Here is an 11,237-nt window from a genome sequence, read left to right on the forward strand (position 1 = left end):
TAAATATGCAGTTTTCTCACGCCTGATTGCATTCACTGTATAATTACGTAGTTCCCTATAACAGTTCCAGCTGGAAACCGTTTTATTTTTTTTATAGTTTCGGAGAGCCTTAATTCCTCCTTTATTAAGCATTTAATGTTATGAGTTATCCATGGTGCAAATGGTTTTGTAATGCAAGATGTAATATAAGGCGCGTGTTTATCAAACAAGAATAATATTTTGTTATTTATTTATTAAATATTAACGTAAGAAAAAATTATTTAAATTAATTAATAAGTTACATAAAATTTTATTATTTTACAAAATTATATATTGATATATGTTTATTAAGTTATTGAGGGAAATATAAAAAAGTAATAAATAAGTCAATCCAAAGTAAAGATTCTCGCAGCAATATCATTGATGAGCCAGTCTATTCCATCTAACAGATTATCACCTGTCACTGCGCTGCACCAAACAATTCGCCAATGATGCGTTTTTATTTTCTCCAGTTCTAAAACCTAAAAAAAAAATTTCAATCAGTGCTTAGAAACCTGGCAGTACTTTACTTACATCACGTAATTCTTCAGCACTACAGGCTCCTGGTAGGTCTTGTTTATTTGCAAATATTAATAGAGTAGCTCCAGACAATCTCTAAAATTATTCATAGTTTATTAAATCTGATATCAATATCTCGGGAATATGGTTTAAAGTTTAAAGTTCTAACCGAAACAATACTAATTATTTTCAGCATTTTAAAGGTAAACATGACAATATTAAGCATTCCTTCAATTCTGAAAGAATGTATGTCAAATGATATGAGAAATTTACCTCTTCTTGTAATAACACATGTAATTCATTTCTACAGTCTTCCAATCTCCTTTTGTCTGCACTATCGACAACCCAAATTAGACCATCTGTGCATTCAAAATAATTTCTCCAGTAAGACCTTAGAGATTTTTGACCACCTACATCCCACATGTTTAATTTAAATCTAAAACAATAAATACAATACAAATTAATTGATTTATAGAGAAGTCATGCCGAAAGTATATGCTCACCCTCGATGTTCTAGTGTCTTTATATTAAACCCTAACGTTGGAGATATGGTATTAATTGGTTCTCCATTAAACCTTTTCAAAATCGTTGTTTTGCCAGCATTATCAAGGCCCCTTGTTAGGAAATTTATTAAGGAAAACAATGCAGAAAATAATATTAAAAGTTTACAAGTTTTAAAGGATACAACATTAATATTCTCATTTCTTTTTCTTTCTGTTTCATTTTCTTTAGAATTGTAAGAAAACCCATTTCAATTCGGTTTTAATTCAAAGCAACAAAAATAATTATGTGGAGAAGTAAATTCGAGCTTTGAGGTTACAAAATTATTTTATTTTGACTTCTGTCATTCTGTCGTTTATACAAAATTGAAGAATACACGATTTTTCGCGAGTAACACTTTAATTATTTTAAGTCACTATACTCCGCGGTCGAAATTATAGAGAGTGATTCATCGCTAGCTCTTGGACTAGTAAGGAGAATGAGGCGTGCGGAGATCGAAAATCCATAGGCGTGTATACGTAAAAGGCAACAAGATGTAGAAAATATGGAAAAAATATAATAAAACAACATCTATTATTTTTAGAGGTTTTATCGAGAAAACTTCAAAAATATTTTAGTAACATTTTGTTTTTAAATTTTAAGTGTTTTCTATAAAACGATGCCCTCTTGGGCATCGATAACCCACCACCACCCGGCTTACGCCGCCGCAAAATATTGTAATGTTTACTATTAACATATTTATTTAAGTAGGTACTTACATATTTTATAATAATTATTTCACGAATATTATCACTGTCACACTTTCACTTCACTGCCACATAATCACTTCACTATTAATATATTTAAATACTTACATATCACATTATTCACATTATATATTTCACATATCACTGTTGCTATCACTATCACTAGAATCATCTTCACCCAAATGAATAATGACTGGTTCTATGAACACTTCTACCGTTGTATCAAGATCCCACATACGTTGTTCCTCTTTCTGTGCAACGTGCATGTCCAATACACTTACACCATGTTTCAGCAGTGACGTGATTAATAGCATCCTGTAATAATAATTTCACGTCGTTTATTTTAAAGGTGGTGTTTTTTCGTGCGATATCATTCTTTATTTGTGCCCAAACCAACTCAATTGGGTTTAATTCACAGTGGTATGGCGGTAAACGGAGTACCTACACGAATTCCTCGATCTTTGGCCATCTCATCCACTACATACTTAATGTATTGACCTTTTTCTCTTTAGCATACTATTCCGATTCCGATTAAAAAAATATATATAAATAAATAGGTATCGAAAATTCGTGTCACGCATTATTCTTCTAAGAACCTTATCAGAGAAATTAGGAATATCTTCATCTTCAGCTATTGCAGCTTGAATTTTCTTTATCGTTATTACAGGATAAAGAGGGATAATCCCCCAAATCATTGAGGCCAATTTCTAGGCATGGAATAATGGCGCGGTATTTTGATTCCTAAAGAAAAATCCATGAATTTTCCTACGTATGGAGTATTTCACGCCAACGTCGACTTTTTTCTTCCTCCCTCGTGTTTCCACTTTTTTCTTCTTTGGATTCACTTCTACACTATTTCTTATGGTACCTACGATAAACAGTAGCAACGGATACTTTTGTCAACGAACTACACATATTAACAGCTTCACTTACACTTGTATTAGAATTTCGCGACCGAATTCCTTTATAAACGTTTTTTACCATTATTAATTCCCCATCGCATAGGTTAGGGCGTTTATGAGCAACAGACCGTTTGCTACAACCGGCACTTTGATCCATTTCAATTATTATTCCTACGTTTTAAAACGTCCCGATTGTATTTTTTTAATTTATACATTTACTATAGTCACGGAATACGCAAACCCTCGCGCGCGCTTATAGTTTGACGTTTCTAACTACGGCTACCTCGAATTCTACGTACGTCCGTTTACACCCACTAAAAAGAGCATTTCCCTATCTGTAATAAGTGCGATAGACAGAGATAGGAAATAAATCGCGTTCAGTGTAACTCAGTCTATGACTGTTATAGATCCTATCGATGTGCAAAGAGAGCGGTACATCATTTAACATAAGCAAATAATATTGAACCGTTATAAAAATAATTTTAAGTTTTATACACTTTACGGTAATAGTGTTTCTATATTATGTATGAATCACTCTCTATAATTTCGACCGCGGAGTATAAGTAGGTAATAAATATTTATTTTATATTCAATTATTTACTTCTATCAATAATTATAAATACATGATGATCTAGTATTTGTTTTGTACAAACATTTCTGTTGTAATTAATTTATGTTTTCATCCGTATTCTCGTTTTCAATAGGCTGTTGTAATACTTCCACAGGTATATTTTCATCCGTTATTATAGTCTCAGTGGGAACAGCACATTTGTTCTCATTCTCAGCGGTATGTTCTTCTGATTGCTTCTCGGTTGAAGTTTCTTGTTGCTCTGGCACCTTTACCTCCTCATCCTCCTTTCCTTTTCCTTTCTTTCCTTTTTTGCCTTTCTTTTTTTTGACCGGAGGGGGTGGCAAGACAGTATCAGGATAATATTTCATGTAAACTCGCTTCATTTCCACACAATCGATGTTTTGATTCCTTGTTGTGAATCGATTATATAACTCTTTAAGTAAGTCCTGATCCAACCTTTTTATTTTTTTCTTCTTTAGCAATGTTGCGAACTGGGCCTTCGTAATTGATTCATCAGGCAAGGACAAGACGAAATGACTAAAAATAGGATATATTATGAAGATTTATATTGGATGCTTCTGAAATAACTGTGTGCCTTCAAAAGACGTGAAAATAAACAATTTTTATAGGGCAATTGTGGTCTAGTGTCACGTGTTCCAGAAAATTAATCAGGGATTATTACATGAAGTTTAGGCCGACATTGCATCGTCCCAGAGTTAATCAACTGATCGACTGTTTTGCAACAGGGCCGGTTTCAAAATGTTCTGCTTTAATTTGACAATCTTTTTATCTTCAAAATATTGACATTTTAGTGCTCAAGTTGCTTAATGAAAATTGTTTATTTCACGACCTCTATTACCCTTTTGAAGGAACACCTTGTATAATCGATTAGGTTTATTAAGTTCAGTTACTTGCCCAAAATCTTTCTTTAGCTTTTTCTTTTTCGGTTTTTCTAGCAGGTACCTGCATCTTTGAAATATTAACTTGTTGATGTCTGGTCCTTTAATAGTATAGTTGCCTAAAATGCTGCCGTACTTGATAGTTTTACCTGAACTCTTTATTCTAACTAATAACTGAAAGTATAAATAAGTAGGTAGGTACGTACATATATTTTTTTGAAAACACAAATGCTAACCGGTAGAACTTTCTTATCAAACACCATGTTTTCCATATCTAGATGGGTCAGTGGATCCTGTTGTTTTAGTGGTAGCACGGACGCCAAAAAATAGGCATCGTCAGGTGAGTAGAGGTTGTTTCCTATTTTAACGGACTTTAGAGACCGATTTTGGAAAATTCCTAGTCGAACCGACTTTAGTGACGGACCCTCTAGCCTAAAATCCGTAGGATCTAATTTTTTTATTTGATAAATTACTGGCCACATGCTACATTATATTAGCATTACACAGGGTGTTTCAAAACTTGTGTCGGAAAATGAAGGGTGTGATTTTTTGGCTTATTCTAAGAAAAAAATATATCCGCACCGTTTTCGAGATGTCAAAAAAAAAAAAAAAATTCAGTTCTTTGACGATATCTCGAGAACCGTTTGAAATACAAAACTCAAATTTTGGACATATATTATCATTAATATTAGCTACTCTTTAGCTCTAGCTTTAATTATTCATATGAGAGTAGCGGATATTTTAGAATTGTGTGAGGTTCTTTTGTCCCTAATTTTTACGACTGGGGAAATCGACATTTTGAAAGCATATTTTAAACCGCTCAAAAGTAGTTAATGTTAATTATAATACGTGTACAAAATTCGAGTTCTGTATCGCAAATGGTTCCTGAGATATCGTTAAAAAATGACAAAAAAAGTTTTTTTTGACACCGTATATCTCCGAAACGGTGCGTTTGCGGACCCATGTTAAACAACTTTTTTTCTTAGAATGAGCCAAAAAATCACACCCTTCATTTTCCGACACATGTTTTGAAACACCCTTTATATGCTTGTTTTGGACCAGAAAATTTAGTTATATCTTTAACAATGCATTTATGTATACAGAATATAACTAAAATGTTTAGCTAAACTTTCATGGCGGATTGTGCGTCACAAATTAACAGAAACAGTAGAGAATCTGCTGCTTTTTTCCATAAATAATAAACAAATTTAAACGATACCCAGGCATTTTTATTTAAATTTTCAGCAAGAACTCTTACAGACATAACAATAATTTGACAACTTGACAAATGTCAAATTATTTTAATTGTTTTGGAGTGTTTCTGGTCATGGCCAATTTGACAACAGGTGTGATACGAGAAAAAATGTGCTAAAAAATAGAAAATTGCAAATATCTCCAAAAGTAGTAATGGCAACACTAACAATGCTTACATGGTTCGAAAGGAAATTTTAATCTGCATACGACGGAGTAAAAAATATAGGGTGTTCCATTTAAGTTAACAAAGTTATAGCTGTTTGAAGTTATCAAAATGTAACAGCAAAAATGAAACACCTAGTATTAAATGTTTTAATTTGTTGGTATACCATAATTTAGCGTTGCCTATGCCCTTTACAGGTACCAAAAATCCGCTTGATATCATGCTCCTGAGAAGAGTTACTAGCATCTGCGAGGACCCTTGCATCTGTCAAATTATTTCTTTAAAAATTAATATCTCAAAATCTATAACTCCTAGGTATAGAGAATATTTAATAAAGTGGCCCTGAAATTTCACGTAGAATACGAAAATGTAATAATATATAGGGTGTTCCATTTAAAATAACGAAGTTGGTGTCGACTTCCGGTATAACTGGAAGTGCTGTAACTCTCTGTATCTCAAAAACGAAGAGTTACCGGACGCAGGTTATGGAAATTTATTTGTTAATTTGTGGCGTAGATTCCGCCATTGAAATTGTGCCAAATGTTTTATTTTACCCCGATTTTATTTTAAGTAATTCGATTTTGTTACTAGATGTTATTTTTCTGGTGGCAACAAAAACTGTTTGTCCTAGAGGACAATTTTGAGAAATTATTAATTATTTGGTCATATAAAAAAGTATGTCATATGTTTCCTTTGATGAATGGGAATAAGCCTCTGAAATCCATTTTGCCAGTTATTAACCTGTTACTACTAATATCCAAGTGCTCCAAATTTTCTGTCACCTTTAAATAATTGGTAAGGGGACTCACTGCCAGTTTCATGGATATCCCATTCCAAGCTATGTTCAAAACTCGCAGAATATCGTTCTCTTTCATCGCATTAAACAGTTTCTTGTTACCTTCAATTATAATGAAACTAATTAATTATATTTATCAGCAACTTAATCGTAATAAACGTATTTTTAGCAGTTAAGAGGTGAGGCGATTGTGAAATGAAATTACAGTGAAACTTTTACTGAATGTATACATAATTATAAGATATATTTTTACATTACTTGCAATCTTCATTGAGAACGTTTTTTCTAGTCGACAAAAGCAACTTTTTACCTGGAGCAGTACAGAATGAGTTCCAAGACAAGTCAAGTTCCTGAATGAACTTATTTTCGAGTAAAATTTTTTCTAAAGTATCCGCAGACTCTTCAGTTAAACCATTATGGCTTATATTTAACACTCGTAAGTTCGGTGCTTCACACAAGCCTGTTTGTAGATCAGTTAAACCTTTATCACCTAAACTGTTGAAACTTAAATCTAACTCCGTCAGAAATTGGGAGCTAGACAGAGCTTCGTTTAATATTTCTGCTCCTGCAAAGTTAAAATTGTGTTATATGCAGCCAGAAACAAATTTGTCTTTTTAGAAAGCGATGATATCAATTAGAACAAGGGAGAAATAAAATAAAATACAATTTATGAATTTGTTACTGATGGCAGTGAATACCTTCTTGTCCAATTCTGCATTCTCTCAGATTCAAAATCCTTATACTGCTATTTTCTTCCAGCATAGTGCTGAGCATCACAGTGTCAGCCACTTTCAGCCAGTTGTCTTGTAAAATTAATTTTTTTATGTGGGTATTGATCATTAAAGTCTCGGTTAGTGCCTGAATTTGTTTAGTAGTCAGACCATAATACTAAAAAACCGTTACTGATTTGTATCTCACTTCCACAACAGTGCTTACGGTTCTATAGTTGAGAACTTGCACCTTTGTGTAATATACGAGGTGATTCACAACTTATTTAAGAAGTTTTGGGAGTACATGCGCCATTAAAAATAAAATCGATATCTCCAAAACAGTTATAATATAAAATATATAGGTACAGATTTCGAGAAAAAAGACGACTGCGACTGTATGTTCATTAAAATATATAGCCAAATACTATTACCAGGGGTTATCTGGATTAAATGAAATTAGACTTCACATTATCAAATCGAATGGATGGTTTTCAATGTCTCGAATTTCTTCGAGTTGATTTGCTAGGACTTTTTGAAGTTGTGTCCCTAATTGTTCGATGGCAATTTTTGACAAAATATTACAGTTGCTGCCAATAATTTAAACTGCAATATATTTTTCGGATTAATTTAAAACAAAAAAATTATTTTATTATTGGAAATTCTCTGGAAGAGTATCAGAATACTAGGAAAAATGTTTGCGGTTAGTTGCTAGTGGTAAAACATTGTTAAATAATGAAAGAATGAAAGTTTTTCATTATTTTGTGACTTAATTTAATTTTTACCTTTAGATTTATAGTGTCCCCAGGCAGTGATTTAACTATTCGGGAAATAGGGACTATTTTCAGTTCTTTACAGATCATCACGTATTTTTCAACTCCTATATCATCATAAACAGGTTCCGGTTCTGAAATGTTGAATGAAATTGAAAGATTATAAAAGGTAGGTTTTTTTTTCTGATTTCATGCTATACAGGATGATTCACAACTTATCCAAAAAAATTTGGGAATAGATGAGTCAAGGAAAGTGGAGTCAATATCGTAAAAAAGTTGTAGTATTTACAACCCTTACATCGCTGGTCTACTGTAGTCTCTAGCATCATTCGAATTGTGCGCTGTACGCAATGCGCTCTCTCTCCATGTGGTCCCAGGTGATTCCGAATAGTGTTTACATTAGTTTTTCAAATGTCAAAAATGACTTACGTGCATAGCAACTCGGAGTTGATGGAGATCGTTTTAATCTATGGTGAAGCAAGACAACATTTGTGTTATGGTGAAGCATTTGTGTTATGGTGCAGCAAGACAACATTTGTGTTAGTTGAATTTGCTGATGGGTTATAAAATTTTATTTATTTCTTTCCTTAGGAAAGAAATTCTTTCAATTTTTTGTTTGTTCATGCTGCATGTCTTGCCTTGCGCTAGGTCAGGTTTTACAGTGGACCAGTTTCCAGTGTCGTGCGGAAGTGTATTTTTAAATCATTGTCGAACGGCCCATTTCGATTTCTTTTTACAAAATTGTAATTGTAAGAATTCCCTGTACATTCAATTTTTTTTTTTTTTTGAGAAGTTCTGAATCACCCCAAGTATTTTTGAATGTATGTCATAACTTCAAGAAACTTGTTCTTTTTACTTTAATGGGATAAATTACACATCATCACAAAAAAAAGTGTGTGTATCTTACAGTACCTCTCTGTGTCTACACTGAAAAAAAGTAATCGTACTTCCTTAGCTGTATTATTAGTGAACGTGAGTTTTTGCTATCAAAATCGTTCAAATAATATAGGTTAAGGAATTTAGAGGGATATGGTGCAATAAGATGATGAAATCCAATGTTTGTTCTGATCACTGACTCCTCAATTAGGTTTGAAAGCTCGAAAATTTCTAGAGGAGTTTCCCCGACGTTACAGTCGAAATACGTACTGATCCGGGAATTCTGAATTTAGATTGGATTCGGCGGGTCAGCCAATTTTTTGTGTAGCGTTATGTTATGATAATCCAAGTTTAGTCAATCTGAGTCAAACATATTCTATAAACCTTTAACTTCCGTACCTCGGGTTCTATCTAAAATGATCCAAGAAACAACCAACCGGAGTTATGACACGAATTTATAAAACATCATGTATAAAGTAGCGACCACTACTTCTAGTGATCAATCTTAGCATCGGGTTTACATTTAAATAAGGGGGAGATAATCACAACAGACCTACATAATTGAAAGCCTCGTTTATGCCAGGATCATGCAAAGGAGGAAATCTAAAGTCCTTGTTGCGCATAACTGCGCTGCTGGACAGCTGTACCTGCTGCAGGCATCTAAAGGACTCGGTTTTCTTGTACAGCAAGTGCAAACTGTCGCACTCATTTTCAACTAATTCTTCAAATTCCATTAATTCTTTACTGATCTGGTCTTCGGATATTAAGGGCATCTCCATTCCTTCATCCTTACTTGGAATTTCCTGGTTCATTGCGAATTCAAATGCGCGGGGACTTACTTCACTGTCAATAGTGACAAATTTGCTCTATAAATTTATGTAGACAAGGCCATAGATTATAGATCTAATAGTACTATATTAGATCTATGGCACTTAATAGACAAGGAGATCGTTGCTTTACACAGATTGTAATATGTGACGCCTCCAGTGACTGCGCCGATAAGTACTGATGTAACCCGGGGTTTTTAAAATATATATTGCTTAAATGATTGATTTTTTACTTCTTATTTATTACAATATGTCATAAAGGTATAAACATAATAACAAACTAAAAAAACAACATGTTTATAAGTATAAGAAATTATGTCAGTACCATTCTGCACATTGTTGTAATTTGTACACATTTAAGGTGCAATGTAATGTATTAGATCTCAGTTTTCGATACTCGAATATTCAGATGTGACATAAGGCTTTTTTGCGCCTGAATATTGGCGAATATCCTAACTTGTACTTACTATTTCGATCTCTTCTGATCTTAGTTGTCATATGGTTGTTTAAATCTCTTCATTCACTATCATACTACTCATACCACAACATACGACTTCACTCGCGAAAAAAGCCAATAATGTCTGAACAATCGTATCTGTTCTTGCAGAAATAATGGAAATCGTTGCGACGATTTACTCAGCTAAGTAATGAAAATTTTCTAAAAAGGGTAACTACCATCTAGTCTACTGAAAATTTTGAAATATTTCCTGCATGTTTTTTATTGTAACTGTTGTATCCTGAGAAATTAAACTCGACATTACACTTTATTTATAAAGAAGTTAAAAAGTTTATGACCTAGATTTTTGGAGGTAAACGATGTTATCCAAATCACAAAAGTATTTACAATTATTACAGAAAACAATATTCAGCGGAAGTTTGTTTTCGAGACACTGTTCTTGGATTTTATTCCTTCTAAATTCTGAAACAATCATTTGTAATTTGTACAGTCTATTCGCCAATCCAGGTTAACCAGAATGTCATTAATAAAAGTCATAAATGAAAGGGGGAACCATATGGAGCCTTGAGGAACTCCAGAAGCTGCTGAGATTTCAATGGATTTCAGTCTACCCTATGTGTGGTATTTTTCCATACACATACGAATTAAAAAAAAATTATAGGTATAGGCACTAAATTGATGTAACTTATTAATAAGTAGGTCGAATCCTAAAAGGAGGCTTAAAAGAATCTAGCAGATTATTGGCAATATCTGCTATTTGCTAACTAATGATGCTGTGGCAAAAAACTACTCCATGGGATATACCCTGATTGGCAGTGAATTACATTCCCAATATCTAGTACCACACCCAACAGTAGGTATAGATTTTCGTGTAACTGATTTTAGTAATTTTTGTCCCATTTTAACATATCTAATCTTTTTACGTACATACATAATGTGCATTTTAAAATATTCTTGGAAAAGTATTATCTACATAGTAGCCTCTAATCCTACTTTTGTGCACTGTTTCCTTAATGGTTTTTTAAGTTGTTTTGTAGAAATGTTCTTTAGTTATCTGGATTTGATAATTATTCATATAAAAAGGAATAATTTTAGACAATTGTCGGTGTAGTCAACAAGATGTTTAGAAGGGTGGCTATTTATGCATATGTTGCTTTTTTGATTTGCTGTTCGATTCAAGCACGAGAAGTTACTCAGCCAAGATCTCTTTTTGGACGTAAGTATATGT

General features: G+C 33.0%; 2 protein-coding genes across 2 annotated transcripts; both read right to left on the minus strand.

Annotated features, from left to right (window-relative positions):
• Positions 1-293: 293 nt before the first annotated feature.
• LOC108911507 (ADP-ribosylation factor-like protein 2) lies at positions 294-1,463 on the minus strand. The gene is made up of 5 exons (XM_018716463.2): positions 1,223-1,463; positions 1,041-1,151; positions 811-973; positions 553-633; positions 294-500 (listed from the first exon to the last, which is right to left on the minus strand). The coding sequence occupies exons 1-5, from the start codon at positions 1,285-1,287 to the stop codon at positions 366-368; spliced, it is 555 nt and encodes a 184-aa protein (XP_018571979.1). The 5' UTR covers positions 1,288-1,463; the 3' UTR covers positions 294-365.
• A 1,889-nt stretch (positions 1,464-3,352) lies between these two features.
• On the minus strand, positions 3,353-9,537 carry LOC108911503 (leucine-rich repeat-containing protein 74A-like). Its single transcript, XM_023455289.1, has 8 exons — positions 9,279-9,537; positions 7,862-7,983; positions 7,068-7,257; positions 6,680-6,934; positions 6,315-6,471; positions 4,393-4,588; positions 4,173-4,330; positions 3,353-3,794 (listed from the first exon to the last, which is right to left on the minus strand). Exons 1-8 carry the CDS (start codon positions 9,535-9,537, stop codon positions 3,353-3,355), a joined length of 1,779 nt encoding a protein of 592 aa, XP_023311057.1.
• Positions 9,538-11,237: the final 1,700 nt, after the last annotated feature.

This window comes from Anoplophora glabripennis, unplaced genomic scaffold, assembly GCF_000390285.2.
Source record: "Anoplophora glabripennis isolate ALB-LARVAE unplaced genomic scaffold, Agla_2.0 scaffold77, whole genome shotgun sequence".
NCBI lineage: Eukaryota > Metazoa > Arthropoda > Insecta > Coleoptera > Cerambycidae > Anoplophora > Anoplophora glabripennis.